A 22024-nucleotide genomic window follows, 5' to 3' on the forward strand; every position below is an offset into this window, starting at 1 on the left:
AAGTATGTGAGAAAAAGAAGTGAGCTAATAATGTCGTGTAGTAGCCTATATAGACCGCAACAAATTACGACATTTCATTCTTTCATTCCTTTACTTACTACTCTTACAGACTACATTGTATTTAAATACTATTGAACTTAAATATTTCATTTAATACTAGAAAATAATAAAGGCAGATTAAAATACGTTACCTACAGCTGGCGAAAATACGAGAGTGGTTTCAATATTACTGGACATTAACATCGGGGTGTTCCACTGAACGTCTTTGTCGCAGCCTAAACTGTGCTGTGAACACTTTAAATAAGGTGTTTAAATGTCTGTGAAGGTATGGTAGCCCATTCTTCCTCAAGGACCGAAAGCAGTGAAAGTAGTAATGTAGCACACGGGTGTCTGCAGCGAAGCTGACCTTCTAAGTCATCCCAAAGGTGTTCTATTGGGTTCAGCTAGGGCTCAAGGCGAGTCCAGTCAATATCAGGAATGTTATTGTCTATAAACCATGTTTACGTATCGGGTGGTCCAATCCTCAGAATGCATTGTTGTTGTTGTGGTCTTCAGTCCAGAGACTGGTTCGATGCAGCTCTCCATGCTACTCTATCCTGTGCAAGCTTCTTCATCTCCCAGTACCTACTGCAACCTACATCCTTCTGAATCTGCTTAGTTTATTCATCTCTTGGTCTCTCCCTACGATTTTTACCCTCCACGCTGCCCTCCAATACTAAATTGGTGATGCCTTGATGCCTAAGAATATGCCCTACCAACCAATACCTTCTTCTAGTCAAGTTGCGCCTCAAATTTCTCTTCTTTCGAAATCTATTCAATACCTTTTCATTCGTTATGTGATCTACTCATCTAATCTTCAGCATTCTTCTGTAACACCACATTTCGAAAGCTACTATTCTCTTCATCTCTAAACTATTTATCGTCCACGTTTCACTTCCATACATGGCTACACTCCATACAAATACTTTCAGAAACGACTTCCTGACAATTAAATCTATACTTGATGATAACAAATTTCTCTTCTTCAGAAACGCTTTCCTTGCCATTGCCAGTCTACATTTTATATCCTCTCTACTTCGACCATCATCAGTTATTTTGCTCCCCAAATAGCAAAACTCCTTTACTACTTTAAGTGCCTCTTTTACTAATCTAATTCCCTCAGCATCAATTCGGCTACATTCCATTATTCTCGTTTTGCTTCTGTTGATGCTCATCTTATATCCTCCTTTGAAGACATTGTCCATTCCGTTCAACGGCTCTTCCAAACCCTTTGCTATCTCTGAACCTCAATTTTTTTACTTCTTCTCCATAGATTTTAATTCCGACTCCGAATTTTTCTTTTGTTTCCTTTAGTGCTTGCTCAATACACAGTTTGAATAACATCGGGGATAGGCTACAACCCTGTCTTACTACCTTCCCAACCACTGCTTCCATTTCATGCCCCTCGACTCTTATAACTGCCATCTGATGACTGTTCAAATTGTAAATAGCCTTTCGCTCCCTGTATTTTACCCCTGCCACCTTCAGAATTTGAAAGAGAGTATTCCAGTCAACATTGTCAATAGCTTTCTCTAAGTCTACAAATGCTAGAAACGTAGGTTTGCCTTTCTTTAATCTTTCTTCAAAGATAAGTCGTAAGGTCAGTATTGCCTCATGTGTGCCAACATTTCTACGGAATCCAAACTAATCTTCCGCGAGGTCGGCTTCTACCAGTTTTTCCATTCTTCTGTAAAGAATTCGTGTTAGTATTTTTCTGCCGTGGCTTATTAAACTGGTAGTTCGGTAATTTTCACATCTGTCAACACCGGCTTTCTTTGTGATTGGAATTATTATATTCTTCTTGAAGTCTGAGGGTATTTCGCCTGTCTCATACATCTTGCTCACCAGATGGTAGAATTTTCTCAGGGCTGGCCCTTCCAAGGCTATCAGTAGTTGTAATGGGATGAGGTCTACTCCCGGGGCCTTCTTTCGACTTAGGTCTTTCAGTGCTCTGTCGAACTCTTCACGCAGTATCATATCTCCCATTTCATCTTCATCTACATTCTCTTCCATTTCCATAATACTGTTCTCAAGAACATCGCTCTTGTATAGACCGTCTATATACTCCCTCTACCTTTCTGCTTTCCCTTGTGTGCTTAGAACTGGATTTCCATCTGAGCTCTTGATCTTTGTGCAGGTGGTTCTCTTTTCTATAAAGGTCTCTTTAATTTTCCTGTAGTCAGTATCTATCTTACCCCTAGTGAAATACGCCTCTACATCCTGACATTTGTCCTCTAGCCATCCCTGCTTAGCCATTTTGCACTTCCCGTCGATCTCATTTTTGAGACGTTTGTATTCCTTTTTGCCTGCTTCATTTACTGCATTTTTGTATATTCTCCTTTCATCAATTAAATTCAGTATCTCTTCTGTTAGCCAAGAATTACTATTACTCCTCGTCTTTTTACCTTCTTGATCCTCTGCTGTCTTCACTATTTCATCTCTCAAATCTACTCAGTCTTCTTATACTGTATTTTTCCCCCCATTCTTTTCGGTCGTTCCCGTATGCTCTCCCTCAAACTCTGTACACCATCTGGTTTATCCAGTTTATCCAGGTCCCATCTCGTTAAATTCCCACCTTTTTTTGCAGTTTCTTTAGTTTTAATCTACAGTTCATAACCAATAGATTGTGGTCAGACTCCACATCTGCCCCTGGAAATGTCTTACAATTTAAATCCTGGTTCCTAAATCTCTGTCTGACCATTATATAATCTATCTGAAACCTGTTAGTGTCTCCAGGCTTCTTCCATGTATACAGCCTTCTTTTACGATTCTTGACCCAAGTGTTAGCTATGATTAAGCTTATGCTCTGTGCAAAATTCTACCAGGCGGTATCCTTTTTCATTCCTTACCCCCATTCCCTATTCACCTACTACATTTCCTTCCTTTGGAAGTACAAAAGCTAACAAAATAGGATCATCGATCTGTTTTGTAACACCTCTGTTTTGTAACACCTTGCATAATCATAGCGTTACCCGGCCTGTTGGTAGCTGTTTGGAAGTCACGAGTGATTCCTTCTGTTTACTTCATGCGTTGTCTTACAGCCACCGTCATCAATGCTTGGCAGTCCCTCTCCGTCAGTATATGAGGTCTGACTCGACTTGGCTTAGCTGTAGTTGTTGCTTCAGGTCTTCAATTCAGAATCGCATTACCGACAGACGTCTGGAGCAACTTTATGTAAGTTGAAATGTGCCTGATGGGTTCCTCATTCAGGTGGCATCCAATGGCTAGTTTATGTTCGAAGTCACTGAGCTCTCCTGATTGATACATTCTGCTTTTAGGTCTGCTGTTTCTCTGTCAACTGGACTGTACTCTCCACCTCAGTTCAGCCGGGCGGTGTGGCCGAACGGTTCTAGGCGCTTCAGTCAGGAACCGCGCGACCGCTACGGTCGCAGGTTCGAATCCTTCCTCAGGAATGGATGTGTGTGATGTCCTGAGGTTAGTTGGTTTAAGTAGTTCTAAGTTCTAGGGGACTGATGACCTCAGATGTTAAGTCCCATAGTGCTCAGAGCCATTTGAACCATTTTTTACTGCATCTGTCGCCCACAAATATGGGGCTCCATATACACCAGCTCTGTGGTCTCCACCTAGTTTCCCTTCCTCCATGCACCACTACACTCCACTGCACGCTACCCTGCTCCTCTGCCCACTGCCACACGTTCTCTGCTCACCACTACGCTCCAACCCAAAACACCGCCCTCTTACAAGCAACGCCGCGGTGCTATGTGCAACAGAGCACTCCATTGCTCTCCCACATGCATCACTGCACACGTTCACACGCGCCCTACAGCTTCGTGTACCTACGGCTGCTTCAGCAACTAGTCATGGGCCGCCATATGTTGCAGCATTGGTTCCATTTTCCTCTCTCCGACGCCACCCTTCCCTATTGGGTCTTCCATTCTCCTTTCGTCCTTCATAGATGCTTGTTTTTCCTTCTGTACCTTCTTTGTTCACAGGTTTTCCTCTCCTTTCGAACCCCTTTTTTGCAAATTTCAGTCCATCTTCAAAGTTGCAGTCTACTTTCTCTTCTTCTCTCTGGCGCCCCCCACAATGTATCGCTTGTCCACCCCTTGGGCTCCTTGCGTGCTCTCTCCCAGCTGCACTTTTCGGAATGTATATCGCACCTGGCGCCTATGGCATTTCTCTGCCTCCTGTTCGTCTCCTTCTTCCCTCTGGATGACTATACCCGATGGCTTCACCATCTCTGTAGAGGGGGGAAGCTGCTTGGTCACTCGCCTGGTACCCTAAAACCTCAGAACACACACATAGCTGGCAGATTACTGTACTCGAGATGTCCTCCACTGAAGACAGACACACGAGACAATCACATGCACCTCAGTGTGACATTAGCAACATGTTACACTGTGTATAGAACAATAGCAACATAATCATCCATCTGAGCACGTGCCAGACTCCAGCAGGCTCCATGAGAGACTTCAGCATCGTCCGCCAAAAGTGTGCGCAATCGACCATAGCACTGCAAAGACCATACTTAATTTCGCCAACATGTCACGTGATCCACATGGAAATCCTTCCATTAGATGACTCAAGATACTCCACGACCAGTAGCCAGCACCACTCGCTGTCGTTCTGGGCTCAATGCTGTCTGCTCCTTGCAGCTCGACCATCGGTAGCGAACTTCGGCAGCAGCCTTCAGTTCCATCCCAATCTCTGGCTGGACCTAACCTATCGTGTTCGAGGGCTCCGACCACCACATCAGTCTGCCGCATCTGACCGATCCGGACACACACCCAGACACCAGGGAGATGACTGCCTAAGACATCAACCGCATACTGAAAAGACTCCAATGAAGGACATCTATTTGGATTACATCTACTATATGTACGTCTACATACTGTACAGACTCCGCCAGCCATCGCATGGTGCGTGGCGTTTACTTCCCTATTCCATTGACAAACAGAGCGGGGGAAAAATGCTTGATTCTACACCTCTGTACCAGTACTGATTTCTCACATCTTACCTCCGTGCTCCTAACGTGAAATGTATGTTAGCGACAGTACAGTCGCTCCGTAGTCTGTTTCCGTTGCCGGTTCTCTAAATTTTCTCCGTAGTGTTTCTCGAAAAGATCGTCGCCTTCCCTCCTGGGATTTGCATTTGATATTATGAAGCATCTCTATAATACCTGTGTGGTGTTCGAAGCTACCAATAACAAAACTAGCAACAAGTCTCTGGATTGGTTCAATGTTTTTCTTTAAAACCAAACACTCGAGCACTACTGGATAGGACATTGACTATCTTTCTACATGCGATGTAATTTACCGATGAGCTACACTTTCCCAAAACTCTCCCGGTGAACCGAAGTTGACCATTCGCCTTCCCTAGCAGAGTTCTCACTTGCTCGTTACATTTCACACTTCTTTGCAACGTTACGCCCATGTATTTAAACTAAGTGATTTGTTAAGGTCCACGCTACTAATGCTGTATTCTAACATTACAAGATTGTTTTTCCTACTCATATGCATTAACTACATCTACATTTAGAGCTAGGTGTCACTCGTCACACCAACTAGAAATCTTGCCCGTCACACCAACTACAAATCTTGTCTAAGTCATCTTCTGTCCTACAGTAACTCAGCTTCGACACCTTCCTGTACACCACAGCATCACCACAACCATAGTTTGCTGTCCACCCTGTGCACTATATCATTTACGTATATAGAGAACAAAAGCGGTCCTATCACAGTTCCCTGGGATATTCCTGACGATATCCATGTCTCTGGTGAACAGACAACATAGTGTGTTCCGTTACCTAAGAAGTCCTCGAGCCAGTACGTGCCTGGGAACCTATTCCATATTCTCGTAGCTTCGTTAAAAGTCTGCAGTGAGGCGCCGTGTCAAGTGCTTTTCGGAAAACTAGAACTATGGAAGCTGTCTTTTGCGCCTCTACTTAGTTCCGAGAATGCCATACGAGAAAAGTGCAAGCTGGGTGTTGCCCGAGCGATGCTTTCTAAAACCGTGCTGACTCATGGACAGAGACTTTTCAGCCTCAAGGAAATTTGCCAAATTCGAACTGAGAGTATGATCAAGAATTCTGCAGCAAATCGTTGTGAAAGATATAGGTCTGTAATTTTGCGGGTCCGTTCTTTTACCCTTATATCAGGACTCAACCTGCTTGTTTCCAGTCACTTGGGAATTTGCACTGAGTGAGAGAAATCCGGTAAGTGGAAGCTAAATAAGAGGCCATTGCCATGCAGTACTCTTTGTAAAAGCGAAATAGGGTTCCATCCGTGCCTGTCGACTTATTTGTTTTCGACTCTTTCAGTTGCTTCTTTACACCAGGGATGCTTATCACTGTAGTGAGAAGTCTAAGATTGTACCACAAGTGGCACTTACTTTTCTACCTCACATCAGAAGCGTGAAATATTCATCTGTGTTTTACCAGAAAAGTGTTCTTGCATTGTAACTTGTGTAGTGACCTTATTATGTTCTGTCCTTGCCAACTCGTAAGAACGAGACATAATGAGACTCCTTTTTGTACTGTAGGTGTTTCTGTTGCCAGTATAAATAACATTAAATGAGACAGAGGAGAAGCTACCAACAAGAAACAGACAAGCGGTTAAAAGTATTGACTTATATTCATCAATAAAGAGCAGACTAAATGCGAACACTGTGGAACGATATCAACACAGAATTATGGATCTGTCAGCGGTAAAGCATGTTCTGGACATTGGGGTAATAACACAGAAACACTATAAAACAAATATCATGAGATCGTCCGCCGGTCGGTGTTGCCGAGCGGTTCTAGGGACTTCAGTCGGGAACCTCGCTGCTGCTACATTCGCAGGTTCGAATCCTGCCTCGGGCATGGATGTGTGTGGTGTCCTTAGGTTAGTTAGGTTTAAGTAGTTAAGAAGTTCTAAGTTCTAGGGGACTGATGACCTCAGATGTTAAGTCCCCTAGTGCTCAGAGGCACTTTTTTTTTTTTTTTTTTTTTTTTTGAGATCGTCCAGTGAAAGAGAGAGCCTGTTTGATCATGAGAAATTTCAGGTATGGATGCAAACGGGGAGAGCGCGAAGATTCTTATGTCAGTAGTGGAGGATACGTACACTGGCATCTCGCAGCAAAAGCAGTCAAGAATCCTGGAATGAAGCCGAATATCGCAATACAGTCTAACAGCTATTGATCTAAATTTAAGCAAGACACATTCCATGGTTACGGAAGAAGTACCTCCCGATGTCAGCAGCAGGATGGGAATGGGGCGGTTGCTGGAGAGCGTCTCTCCACGTTTTTATGGACACGGACAGAGCACAGCACTGTGTGTGTACTCTGGGAGAATGTAGTGCCTGTAGCCAACATTACAGATGGTGGGAAAGGTTACGGCTCCTGCAGAGTTGGCCGACTGTGTGGGTAGATTTCCAGAAGTTACAGCCTGTCATGGCACCAGGACTACGACCACAGAAATAGAGCTTTCACACACACGACGGGATGTTTGCAGCTGAAATTTCAACCCATTGGTTCCGGATCTTACTAATTTACACCGTCGTGTAGCTGATTATCAGATATTGAAAGTGAGTCGCCCATCGAACCGGTGGTCCCTTATCCGGCAACACATCGACGGGTCCAGATGGCTGAGGAAAACTGATATTAATGTATAAATTTGCCAGTTAAATTTATCACCTTATCAGTTAACTGTGAAACATGCTCTTGATTACATACATTGTAATCAAAATTAAGTATATTGAACTTTTTTTGTTTTCTTTATTGAGTTTCGATTCCTCCCAAAGGGGGCGGGCTGGCAGCAGCTTAGTACGCCGCTCATCAGCCTACAGAATTTGTTTTAAAAAGAGGAAAATAATAAATAATAATACCAGGCGATAACATCAGTGACTTAAATGGTAAAATGGCGGAAAATCGTGGAACTTAAAACCTAGAACAAAGGGTTGATGATGCTAATAAAATACATATGAGGCAGACAGGTAGAAGAATAGACAGACAATTAAATAAAACACCGCAACAGTCTGGTTTCTGTTCGCAAGAGATATAAAATTCACACCCAGCTTCAGCATTGGTTTCTGTTTGCAACACTTTGGGAAGACGAACAACACTGACCATTCACTTGAACACTGCACTAAAAATTTGGCACAAATATGATATACCACAGCCGAGGGCAGATGGGGGGAACCTGGACAGATGACGGGAAAGTAAAGGGGAGGAAGGAGAGGAAAAAACGATGCGGGGGGGGAGGGGGGAAAGGAGCCGATGAAGGACGTGGACCCATAAGAGGAGGGCGGGTGCTGGGCAGACGCGACAGGGAGTGGGGAAAGGCAGAGGAGCAGTATACAAAAGAAGTCGGGGGGTGGGGAGAAAAAATGATGGAAGGGGGGGAAGAGGGAGCCCGGGGAAAGGACAGAGGAAAGGAGGGGGGGTGGGGATCAGAGTTGATAGGAGGGTTAAATGGAGGGACAGAGGGGGATTTGACAGAAGCCACCTTGTGAAAGGAGATGAATCGTGTAGAGATGGAGGGTAGGGGGGACACAACAGTAAAGATGTGGCAGAGGGCGGGGATTGGAGAGGAGAGGAGCAACCAGGGGGTGAGGGGGATCGAGGAGGCGGAAGGTGTAGAGTATGCGGATATGTTCGAGTAATAGGAGCAGATGGGGGAAAGGAATTAGGTTGTAGAGGATCCGTGTGGGTTCAAATGGCTCTGAGTACTATGGGACTTAACATCTGAGGTCATCAGTCCCCTACAATTTAGAACTACTTAAACCTAACCAACCTAAGGACAGCACACACATTCATGCCTGAGGCAGGATTCGAACCTGCGACCGTAGCGGTCACGCGGTTCCAGACTGAAGTGCCTAGAACCGCACGGCCACACCGGCCGGCATCCGCGTGGGGGATGGGAGGCGTATACGGAAGTTGAGGCGGAGTGCGCGGCGCTCAAGGATCTGGAGGGACTCATAGAATTTGGGGGAGGGGGGTATCCAGGTGGATCTGGCATAACAGAGGATGGGACGGATTAAGGATTTGTTGGTGTGGAGGATGGCAGAGGGGTGCAACCTCCATGTCTCGCCAGACAGGAGTTTATACTGGAACATAATTATACATACTTAAAGATTCTTTCTTTGTATGGGTTTGGACAACACAGTACACTGCAGAAAAGTCTCAGGATTACACCACCTCTAACTTTTTCGACTAAAAAAGTACTCCTTCTTGAATGAAAAAGATTCCGGCAAAACGTGAACTTCAATCCTACGACTCTTCCTGCTCTGTTTATAACGTAAAACATTGTGAGACAGGTGGTTTCCTGCAGGTGGTTCCCCGAGTCGCCGCGCTGGCTGACGTGCAGGGGGCGCGAGGAGGAGGCGCTGAGCGTGCTGCGGCGGGTCGCGGCCACCAACGGCTCCAGCCTGCCGCCGTTCACCCTGCAGGTGCTGCACCGCGTGGCCAAGGCCAAGCGGGACCGCGTCGGCTACCTGGCCATCTTCTCCAGCTGGAACCTCTTCAGGAACACCCTCCTGCTCGTCATTGCCAAGTGCGCACGAGTTACTGTAAAACTAACTTGTTTTCATAAACACAAGAAAATGAGGTCAACAGCTTTTATGTCAACAGGTACACGTTGTCAAAGTTACATCGCATAGCTGAGATTCTTCCTCAACTGACGAGTACCTTAAGAACCATCCAACCAAACGTGGGCTACAGTGTCTGGAGGTGCCACATTTTACATCTAAATCTACATTTACATTTATACTCCGCAAGCCACCCAGCGGTGTGTATCACAGGGCACTTTACGTGCCACTGTCATTACCTCCCTTTCCTGTTCCAGTCGCGTATGGTTCGCGGGAAGAACGACTGCCGGAAAGCCTCCGTGCGCGCTCGAATCTCTCTAATTTTACATTCGTGATCTCCTCGGGAGTTATAAGTAGGGGGAAGCAATATATTCGATACCTCATCGAGAAACGCAACCTCTCGAAACCTGGACAGCAAGCTTCACCGCGATACAGAGCGCGTCTCTTGCTGAGTCTGTCACTTGAATTTGCTAAACATCTCCGTAACGCTATCACGCTTACCAAATAACCCTGTGACGAAACGCGCCGCTCCTCTTTGGATCTTCTCTATCTCCTCTGTCAACCCGACCTGGTACGGACCCCACACCGATGAGCAATACTCAATTATAGGTTCACCGAGTGTTTTGTAAGCCACCTCCTTTGTTGATCAACTACATTTTCTAAGGACTCTCCCAATTAATCTCAACCTGGCACCCACCTTACCAACAATTAATTTTATATGATCATTCCACTTCGAATCGGTCCATACGCATACTCCCAGATATTTACAGAAGTAACTGCTACCAGTGTTTGTTCCGCTATCATATAATCATACAATAAAGGGTCCTTCTTTCTATGTATTCGCAATACATTACATTTGTCTATGTTAAGTGTCAGTTGCCACTCCCCGCACCAAGTACCTATCCGCTGCAGATCTTCCTGCATTTCGCTGCAGTTTTCTAATGCTGCAACTTCTCTGTATACTACAACATCATCCGCGAAATTCCGCATGGAACTTCCGACACTATCTACTGGGTCATTTATATATATTGTGAAAAGCAATGGTCCCATAACACTCCCCTGTGGCACACCAGAGGTTACTTTAACGTCTGTAGACGTCTCTCCATTGAGAGCTACATGCTGTGCTCTGTTTGCTAAAAACTCTTCAATCCAGCCACGCAGCTGGTCTGATATTCAGTAGCCTCTTACTTTGTTTATCAGGCGACAGTGTGGATCTGTATCGAACGCCTTTCGGAAGTCAAGGAAAATAGCATCTACCTGGGAGCCTGTATCTAATATTTTGTGGGTCTCATGAAGAAATTCATTGTAACTTCCTCTCCTACACACAATGGTGGATTACGTCTCCAGAGTCTGAAGCTACATCACAAGTCCATCTTCCTGTGACACGTGGTATTCACTTATAATGGAGATAACTGGAACAACGTTGGAACCAAGCAGAGTACCACCACCTGCGAATCTATCACAACAAGTAAAAGTGTGGCATTATAAGTGGAAATATTGTTTCAAGAAGACCTGTATAGGGCATGAAACCCTGGAGGGCGGGAGAGCAGACGTAAACTTAACCCTGACAACGATGTAATTGCTTAGTTTATGCAGTAAAAATTCACAAAAGTGTTAGGTAAAATTTACACAAACGCCAGTTTTACAATGTGCTCGACTGAGACAGTGGCTTCATAAGGCGAATCAATGAAGACCAAAGAAAGTAAAATTTGGGAAACAATTCGTGCAGTCGCATATTTTTGTACAGTAGTTAGAGGGAGTGCCATGCACAACATGCTAGAAATGCCGAACGGTGGGGACGGAATGTGGGAATGGAGGTGGGTTTCAAGGTCTCTTCCGTACGTTTCTCTTGAACAACTCGAAACTTACAGCCTCTAACGAAAACTTATCCTAGGACAAAATATATCCACATTAAATTTCCTACAGATAGGACTTGTTCGATTCTTTCTGTAGGCCTCACAGGTTGCACGTAGCGAGCGAGAGAACAGGAAAATCTCGCGTATGGTTTCTGAAAGAAATGTAGAACTTCGAGTTGTATGAAACGACATCTGAAGGGGGCATCTGTAGGGGTAACAAAGAATGAAGGAAACTGAATTTGAAAGTAGGTTTGAAACCATAATAAAACTAAAATAATTCTAAAGTAAATACGAAGAAGAAAATAGTAAAAGCAGCAATAAAGTCATTGAGCCAGTGAATGACTTTCTATGTTTAGAGTGGTTGGAAGAAAAAGAACCAACAGGCAGAGTATAAAAGCCTGAGTAATTTTCGTTACCTAGCAATGATGAAGGCTATCACTGACGCGTGTTGTCGCAATTTCAGTCGTGAGTTCGGATCGGAAAGCTCTTGTAAAAGTTATACATTATTCGTGTTAAACATTCCGTCTTTCGGCTTAATTGCATTGCTAGAAGTTTGGTGAAGATTACCAGCTCTACCGTGAACATTTTATGTTTGCTGATTTATTTCTACTGTTTTCATTGACTCTGTGCTCTCGAGTAAATAAAGTTCAGCAGTCACATAAATGGTAGTGGTCATTTCTTTAAGCTGAGTTTCTGTTTTCCAAACAGAACTTTTCAGTTTAGTTGCCGATTGTTTCCCATACGTCTGCCCTAAATATCGTGCGCCATTTTGTATCAGCACAGCCCTGGCTGACGTACAGTAACATTTTACATTTAAAACCTACAAGATCGTGAATTTCAGTTAATGTAAGTAAGTACGTCTTCTTGATTAAGTTCGAGCACAAGAGCAACAACATTAATATCTGGCTTATCCTTGACGGTAATCAGTTATTCTAGACAGGTGTTTAATTAAAATAGAGGAATTCTGATGTGTTCTAAGAGCTTGTTTTGTTGGGCACAGTTGTTTGGTACGTCAGTGTAGGACACCAGTTTAGACATTTTGTTTCTCCACTCAGACACAGTTAACTTACGTGGCTGAAGCCAGAGATTCTTCCACACTGTTTCGTTTCTCATGATGCAAATAAGCCGTTGGGTGAGATGGGAGGTATCTTTTGTAAACCCTCGTCGCCAGTTTTGTAGAGCCTCGTCACTACTGCTGTGGAGGGTGAGTTCGTGGGTTCGTGAAACGGCTTGGGGCGCAGTACACCGCTAAGACAATTTCTCACTGCCACTGTAATACATATATGCCTCAGGGTCACGTAACAGGGTAGGAGAACGAAGGTTCTACAACACTCCAACAAATTAGTAACAAAGCCACACAAATGAGTTAAAAGGTTTACTTATCTTTGTGACTTGTTGAATGATTAATTCTCGAACACTCCATATAATATAAGACAAAAAAGGCCCTCAATGACTAAGTGAAAATAATCGTGGGTAAACGTCACAGTACACAGCTAATGCAATTTACAGCAACTGTCTCTTCACTTCTTAAGAGTTCATTCACTATACGACGTTCCGTGTCTAAGCCAGCCCTAGAAGATGATCTGTAACAAAGTCGGCGAGAGCTGCTCTTCTGTCTTCCGAATAGGCTTATGTCCGTTGTCGTCTGGTCATTGGCGGATTGTACTCGGCCGGCAATTGGCCGAGGCGAAGTCGATGTCTTCATCCTAAGCGCCGCCCGTGGCGCTGGTGGAATTTGTGCAAGTGACGAGTCTCTACGGCGCTGGCACCTGCTCTTTGCGCCTGTGGTGCTTTTGCTCTGGCTGTGTCTTGTCGGGTCGACACAGCAGTACCAAATTGCGAACATTTCAACAGCAGTTAGCTTACAAATCCATAATGCCCATACGACGTCAGTCACAGCTACAGTCATAAGACCGCAGCACTTGCCAAGGTAAAACTGTAACTCTCGACAAGCGTACTTGCTCAATTCGATTGCTTTACTGGTCACTCCTTATTATTTCCCAGTGTTGAATGTGACAGCGATTGAACATCAGTGCCACGAGTCGTTCGCGTGTATCTCTCATCCAGTCTTTTTCTTTGGATCATGTGAAGCGTTAGTGTTTAACATATAGTTCTTCGTAATGTTATCGTTACTTTCATAAAGCCACATTAGCTGTGTTCTTTGCCACAAATGTGAATTACCTCTTTGAGCTGCCAGTGTTAGAATAAAAGATGTAATACCTTCTGATACCGCAATGTATCGCAATGTTAACGATTAACCAAAGCTTCCACAAATGAACTGGAACACATTTCTTCTGTCTCGACCTCTTTCGTGCGTTACAATATCATGATGTCACTTGCAGTGAAACACATCAATAAATTAGGCTAAAAGCAGTAGGATCTTAACGAATAAGTTAATCAGCTCACACTTCCAACAGCCTCATAATGAATCGTTACCTAGTTGTGTCCATACCGCGATTCAAGAGATCAAGTTGCCTTACCCAACGTATAGGCAAAATCTGGAAATGACAGTCATATAAACGTTCGGCCGACCACTTGGCGGAAGTAAAGCGAGCTGTATGACTATGCGACACGTCATTCTGTGTGCACTAGACTGTACAGATAAGGCCGCTCCACGAAAGAGGTGAACGTGTGAACATAATTCTTGGGCTTTGATCAAAAATGTTCAAATGTGTGTGAAATCCTATGGGACTTAACTGCTAAGGTTATCAGTCCCTAAGCTTACAGACTACTTAACCTAAATTATCCTAAGGACATACACACCCACCCATGCCCGAGGGAGGACTCGAAACTCCGCCGGGACCAGCCGCACAGTCCATGACACCTCCACCTGAGACCGCTCGGCTAATCCCGCGCGGCGGGCTTTGTCGAGTGCGATATATTGATTGCGTCATCGCATTCGTTGCAGGTGAAAAGAAAACCTTAAACACAGGAATCACAATGAAATGTGATAAACACTATGCAAACACTTAACGCAATTCCAAATATCCACTGACGGAAAAAATCATCACAACACCAAGAAAGTGTCGTGCGACATAAACGAAAGCCAGTAGGCGTATTTCTACCTCTGAAAGATGATGTCTATTCAAATTTCTCGCCAGTCGCTTCAGAGTGGCCCTAGTAGTGCCCACTATGAGAATGAAAATCAGGTTTGTTTTAATTACACGATGTAACGGTCGTGAGCGCTAGTTATCTTCGAGATTGGAGGTAGTAAGTAGTTGTTAGTCAAGAATGCCTTTAAGACGACAAAGACCGCATTGTCAACACCTCACTGAATTTGAAGCAAGTCGTGTAATATGGCTATGAGAAGCTGGATGTTCCTGGTAGGAATTCAGCCACTGTACATTATTGCTGGCAGCGGTGATCACGCGATTGTACGGTCACACGATGATCTGATTCCGGACGGCCACTTAACACTACCGAGAGAGAAACCATCACGTTCAGCGTATGGCGCTGGCGAATTGTACTGCATCTGCAGCGGCAGTATGAGCAGTAGTTGGCACCACAGTGACACAACGAACCTTACAAATCGGTTACTTCAAGGACAGTTCCGTGCCAGATGCCCTGTAGCGTGCATTCCACTGGCCCTAAACCACCGCCATCTGCTACTTCGGCCTTGCCGCGGTGGATACCCCGGTTCCCGTGAGATCACCAAAGTTATGCGCTGTCGGGCGTGGCCGGCACTTGGATGGGTGACCATCCATCCGCCATGCGCTGTTGCCGTTTTTCGGGGTGCACTCAGCCTCGTGGTGCAAATTGAGGAGCTACTCGACCGAATAGTAGCGGCTCCGGTCAAAGAAAGCCATCATAACGACTGGGAAAGCGGTGAGCTGACCACATGCCCCTCCTATCCGCATCCTCAACTGAGGATGACATGGCGGTCGAATGGTCCCGATAGGCCACTTGTGGCCTCAAGACGGAGTGCTATTTGCTACTTCAGTGGTATAAAGCGAGATCTCCTTGGAGGACAGGGTGAAGGTCTGTTAAGTTTTCTGATGAAAGCTTGTTCTGCCTCGGTAACAGTGATGGCCGTGTGTTGGTCAGAAGGAGGCCAGTTCAGGAACTAGAGCCACCCTGTCTTCGTTCTAGACACACATGGGACCTACACCTGAATATATGACCTGGGGTGCGATTTCGTATGACCGCCGGAACAGTACCGAGATTGCCCCACGCACCCTAACCGAAAATTTTGTGCGTTAGTCTGGTGATTCGACCTGTTGTGCAGTCATTCATAAACCTGTTTGGCCTCGATAGTTAGCTGGATGTGCTCCTGAGTTCACTGTGCCAAGTTCTGTCCAACTGGTGCATTAGATTGTCAAAATACCAAACTGGTTACAGGGCCATGCCCAAATTGCTCGAAACGTTCTCAACTGTGGGGGAGATCAGGTCACCTTGCTGGCACTTGTCAACCACGAAGAGAAGCAGTAAAAACCCTCGTCTTGTTTGGGTGAGCATTGTCTAGCTGAAGTGGAAGCTCAGGATGGCTTGCCATGAAGGGCAACAAAATGGGAGGTACAATATCGTCGACGCAACTCTGTCCCATAAGGGTGCCATGGACGACAACCAAAGGGCTCCTCCTATGAAAAGAAATGGCAGTCCAGACCACCACTCCTGTTGTCGGGCCATATGATGGGCGACAATCAGGTTGGTGGTATCCATCTGCTCTCTGGGGTGCCTCCATACACATCTTCGCTGGTCTTCTGGGCTCAGTTCGAAGTGAAGGTGATCACTGAAGACAATTCTAGTTCAGTCAATAAGATTCTAGCCCGAAGCTGTGACTGGAGACATCTTGGACACTGCTGGGATACCAACCTGATTGTCGCCCCATACAGTCCGACAACCAGGAGTGTTGGTTTGGGGTGCCGTTTGATTTCGTAGCAGGACCCTTTTCCTTTCAACCCCGGCACCATTACAGCACAGTGGGACCTTGACGAAAGTCTACTCCCTATTTTGTGGCCCTTGAGAGCAATCCATTCTGGGCTTAGATTCTAGCAAGGTAATGCCCACCTCCACAAGGCGAAAATTTCTGCTGCTTATATACGTGCTTGCCAAACAGCTTAGCCAGCAAGATAGCTAAATGCTGAGGTACTACTGCAATACAGATGCAGAGCCTCTGTAATGCTGTTCAAGTGTAGAGGGAATACCAAGTTGGCTGTGGCATCGGTGGGAATTTAGACTGAGGAGGGAGGTGTCTGGAGTAGCACGAGCAGTTGTGCAAAGCCATTGTGCCACGGTGGCATAGCGGTTAGCGCATATTCTTAGTGAGGAGGAGAACTGGGTTCGAATCTGGGCCTTAGTTCAGATTCTCATTCATCACTTCAGTCTGCAAATATATACATTTTTTATTGTTGTTTGTTTCCAGTCGTGCGTCCTGGAAACTGCAAGTGATTGATGACGGGCAAAGTAGATACTCCATTGGGGCATACCCTGTTTAGTCAGGCTCTGGTTATTGACCATACACTCCACTGATACTACTGCTCGTATTCACCGGTCAAAGCTTGGGTGGTCTGATAGTGGTACCTGTATGTACTTCCAGTGGTGTCACGTTCCAGCGTTCAGAGGGAAGAAGTCCTCTGTTGACCCATCACTGGACGTGGTGACGGCTGAATCCTCACAGCAGCGAAGTGCTGAGTTACATGAGCATCCAGGTGATTAGGCGATTGGCGGAGATTTGGAGCCCATTGGCTCGGCGCCCAGTCTGGCGGGCGCGGACCACAGACGGAACACTCGACTCGGCGCGGACGGATTAGGGAACGCCCGGCTCCTTCCAGGAATAAATACTGGATTCGATCGATCCAAGGACCAGTCTCAGGTAGCACCTGAAGAAGACAGCGAGGCACGCTGTTGAAATATCGTGCGAGAACGACGCGAACATCTGGCTGGATTCCCGAATATCAAAAGATGTCACAAAGACATTGTCTTCTAATTTACGAGAAAGTGAGATGACCAATGAAACGCTGTCAGCGTCAAAGCTAGCTGCCTCAGAAAGGATGGTTTCCTCCTTCCCTCCGTTAACTGTCCCAATTCCATCTGCACCAGAGCATCTCTCAACTGCTGAATCGCACTCTGAGCTAAACCGTCTTGAGCTATGTTGAATGTTTAATAATAAATACTAGTATACCATCCTCATCCTCAGCATTGCTTCTGACACCAGTCGTTACGGTCCGACGGGTGGCTGGCTTATGCACCATCGGTTACAATTTTATTTCGAAGATGGCTGGTTGTGGACAGGGACTCTCCGCTGTAGAATGATGCGATGTACAGCAGAAGAAGGTCCAGCTGCGGTTACAACTTTTTTATTGCTGTTCGTTTACAATCAAGTGTCTAGGAAACTGCGAGCGACAATGGCAGGCGACGTGATTACCACATCACAGTGTCTCCGGTGCGTCATCCTCTGGCTGCTGAACATGCACCCTGCTGCCACTGGTGCTGTGTTGACAGGAGGTTCTTACTCCATGACTGAAGTATGGACAGCCCAGCGGTGGTAGCTGTGTGAAACATCTGACTGCAATGTGTTGCAGTGACCTGAACTGAAGAGGTCCTCCATTGACACCTCAGGAGGATGGGAGGGAGATGGGTGGCTGGTCCATCGTGTTGTGCTCCGAAGATGGTGGCAAAGTGTGGAGTTGTCCAAGCTTCCGGGAGCCCAGGTGTGGGCAGGGATTCGTGAGCCTACAGCGGTAAATACAGCTGCGTCACAGATGGGCCCAGATGTTTGATAATGACTATCCGATTCAATCTGGTTTAAATGCTGCTGGTGCTAATTGCTGACTTTGGTGTACAAGCTGAGTTTGTGTCTGTTCTAAAGTACGTCCTTTCTGAGAGGATACAGAAGCGTCCCATATGTTGCCAGGTCCCTGTGCTGGATGACGATGTTAGCGCTGGTACTGAGCGTGGGCATCATCAGCGTGAACCCGCTGGTGGCGGTGTCTGCTCAGGCCGTGGCGCAGGTGGCGTCTGTGTTGCTGCAGCACTACTGTGGGATCCACTTCGGGCGCCGGTGGTCCAGCGTCGCATGTCTGGCGCTGGTCGGCCTCCTGGGTGCACTCTGTGTCGTACTGCTCACAGGTAAACAACACAGCCCGTGAAAGCACTCACACACCTCTCACACTTGCTTGCTGGCGCCCTCCTCCACCTGCTGTGGATTGGAGATTTCAAACATCTGCATTGCGACTAAAATTACTGTCAATCGAGTCAGACCATTTGGCAACAGTCGATCTCCATTGCCCGACAAACAAAGTGAAGCACTCAGAAGTGGAGGAGGAAACACAATGAAAATTCATGGGTTGAGAAGGTATGTGATGTTGTTTCAGCAATTACAGAACCCAGTCAAATTTACAAAGAAGTTGGCCATATGAACCCACTTATCGGTATGATGTTGTACCTCTTCTCTTAAGGGTGCATGCAGTGATTTTTTTGGGAAGGGTTTTATAAATCCGTTGAATCTTCTCCTGTGGCTAGATGGCCCACCAGTGTTGTTACCTTGTCCTTGATATCCCGGGTACTGCCACCGGAATCGAATTTATGATCGAGCTGCTGCCACACGTGTTACATCTGGGACAGATCTGACGATATAGCTGGTCAAAGGAGCACCTCAGCATCATTCGGAGAGTTCATATAGACGTGTGCCACATCTGTAAGAGCATTGTCCTGTTGAAAAAAAGCATCATTATACTGTCAGATGAGAGGTAACATTTGGGTTTACAGGGCATATGCCAGTGCTCCCTCAATCTCTGCCAGTCGTGACCTGATGTTATACCGAAAGGTTCCCCAGACTATGACGCCAGGAGCAACACCGTTGTGCCTTTCCGAAACATGGAAAGAATGGAACCTCCTCCGAAGTCGCTTCAAACCCATCGTCGACGGTTATTGAAGGCCGCGCAGTACCACGATTCACTACTGTAAAAAATGCGAGAGTATTCGTCAGCAATACATCTTTCACAATCATGACGCTACTACTAATGCAGCTGGGTGTGTTGTGATGGGATCATAATTCCCTAGACCACCTACTGCTATCCTCTGACGAATGGTGTAGAATGACACAGAATGTTGCATGAAGTCTATCACTTGTTGGATGGCAATCGCAGATGCGAAGGGGTTACGATGTACTTGGTGCGGAATATGATCGCCCTCCTTTTCACAGGGCAGATTCGGTCGGTCGGCCTGAACTTGAAAGGCGGATGTCCCACAAATCTTGATACTTCACAATTCGACGAGCTGCTCAAATGGAGACCCACAGTGAAGTCTCTCATGTGATAACGAAGTCTCATACAAATATGCAGCGTCTCGATGTTTTTTTACAGTGGTCACTCAACATCTGACGTACTTGCGTCCCCTCATATAACACAGCACACCTGATAACAACACTAAACGTAAACAATACTAATGCAGAACAATGGCCATTCTACCAGTCACAGAAAATTGCAACACTAACCATTTGCATACAGACCAATGGTGAGCATGTGTACAAAGTTGTATTCACATCTAAACACGTCCCCTTGTTGCTTCATTTTTTGTCAGGCAGTGTATGCTGAGAGGTACTAATTGTCATAAAAAATCCTGATCCCGGATAAAATCGTTTGTTTCGACTATAACCATGTCGTTTCGGCCACTTCTGAACAATTTTTGTATTGGCAGTTTCTTGTGGTACTTGTGATACATAAAACAGTAACTGTCGATGACATCCCCTAGTGTCATCTCACAAAGACTTGTTTAGCCATTGTTACACTGTTGGTTTGCACGTTTTTCAGGCTACCTGCCATCTCTTGTGAATGATGAGTGCTACAGTGATTTACAACCAACTGAAGCAAAAAACGCTACAGTTTTGTTTCAATGGAAGAGGTAACACAATTGTTTAAATTGTAAAGCTTGGGCAAGAATCCTACATCCTGCGAAGTGGTAGCTTACGTTAGCATTAGCATTGCCCTACTGGCCAAAGTGGAATCACAGGAAGATCTCCGGATCTAGTTCGTTATGCCAGCTAGTCATAGACTGTGCTCCTCTTACTCATGCATAAATCTGTTTGCGTGCACTTACAGGTAAACGGCATAATGTGACATGCAGAGAGTAACGAAGTGACGTCAACAAAATTCTTCCGCCGTCTACCGGATACCCTGATAAGGAATTCTAGTTTTCTAGTAGACGCAATGTGAGACGCTTCAACAACACGTTGGAGACGAAAGCGAAAAGGAAGATTGAGAAATGAGAGGAGAAAAGAAAGGGACAGATGCTCTTGGCAGACTGGCAGGGAGTGGCACGCAGAAATCATGAACTGAGCCAATCGTGACGATATTAACAGAAGGACTGATCCTGCAAGAAGAGTGGAAGGGGACCTGAAATTTTTATACGGGCACAGAAAATGAATTTCGAGATCCAGAATGAGATTTTCTCTCTGTAGCGGAGTGTGCGCTGATATGAAACTTCCTGGCAGTTTAAACTGTGTGCCGGACCGTGAGTGGAACTGGGGAGCTCTGCCTAGGTGACGAGATACTTGCGGATGAATTTCGAAATGTTCCACGATAAGTCGAGGACTGGAGGAGACTTTCATTTGATGCCACGGGAGACGCATCGGAACCGTCTTCATAGCATAATTGGCAGACTCTAGACGCTGCATTGAAGGCAGCCACGTCAATCATTCAACTACGTAGCATGGACTGTGCGGCTGGTCCCGGCGGAGGTTTGAGTCCTCCCTCGGGCATGGGTGTGTGTGTTTGTCCTTAGGATAATTTAGCTTAAGTAGTCTATAAGCTTAGGGACTGATGACGTTAGCAGTTACGTCCCATAAGATTTCACACACATTCAACTACGTAGGTGGGCTTCAGAATATGCAGAAAACGTAATTCTGTAACTTTCACCGATTACGTCGCTTTCACCATTCAACATCGGCAACAGGGCTGATGGTACAGCACCACCCTAATGATTGTGGTAGTGCTTAGTTCCTGATAACGTGAAATCCAAAAGACTTCTATCATTTGTACATTAACAGGACAGTTCATTAGAAGGCACTGGAAAAATCATTTCGATTTCCTTTACTCTTGTGTGGTTCAAATTTGTTTCTAACAAGTCTGTTTCAGCCATACAGCCCATGTGTTTTGACTTTGCAGTTGGTGTTCCGAGTGTCGCCATGGCAGTGGTATTGATGGTCATGCAGTTCTGGTTGTCGGCTGGTGGAAGTGTCATCAACCTTCAGAGCATCGAGGTGCACCCCACGTGTCTGCGACAGATCACCGCCAGCGTAGAGTGCGCGGTTACTGGTGTTTGCACGTCTCTTGTCCCGTACATCGTCTTTCAGGTACTCCGTAACAATGTGCTCAGCTTCTACTGAAAGTTATATTGAACCCGTGAAAGCAACTGTGGCCTGTAACTAAATACTAGTTCAAGCGCCAAAAATCTGGTTTAGAGATAATTAGCAAAATGTTTATAGCAGCAATTTAATCTTGCAGCTCTTCCATCGGTCCGTCTTTCCATACAAAAACAACAAAATGGGAAATTTGGCTCTGTCTTTATGCAAAAAATTTTATTATTTATTTATTTATTTATTCCGAAACTAGTTTTGACAGCAAATATCGCCATCTATAGTGGCATCCATAATTCTGAAATATG

The 22024-nt window shown here is 45.6% G+C and overlaps 1 protein-coding gene across 1 annotated transcript in view; it reads left to right on the forward strand.

Annotated features, from left to right (window-relative positions):
- The window catches only part of LOC126176613 (solute carrier family 22 member 1-like), a 73508-nt gene that overhangs the window by 22009 nt on the left and 29475 nt on the right, over positions 1 to 22024 (forward strand). The window contains exons 4-6 of the mRNA XM_049923773.1: positions 9311 to 9532; positions 18276 to 18490; positions 21526 to 21713. Coding sequence (XP_049779730.1) covers positions 9311 to 9532; positions 18276 to 18490; positions 21526 to 21713 — 625 coding nt within the window. The remainder of the gene's footprint in view (positions 1 to 9310; positions 9533 to 18275; positions 18491 to 21525; positions 21714 to 22024) is intronic.

The sequence above is a fragment of the Schistocerca cancellata genome, chromosome 3 (genome assembly GCF_023864275.1).
Source record: "Schistocerca cancellata isolate TAMUIC-IGC-003103 chromosome 3, iqSchCanc2.1, whole genome shotgun sequence".
In the NCBI taxonomy this organism is placed as follows: Eukaryota; Metazoa; Arthropoda; class Insecta; order Orthoptera; family Acrididae; genus Schistocerca; species Schistocerca cancellata.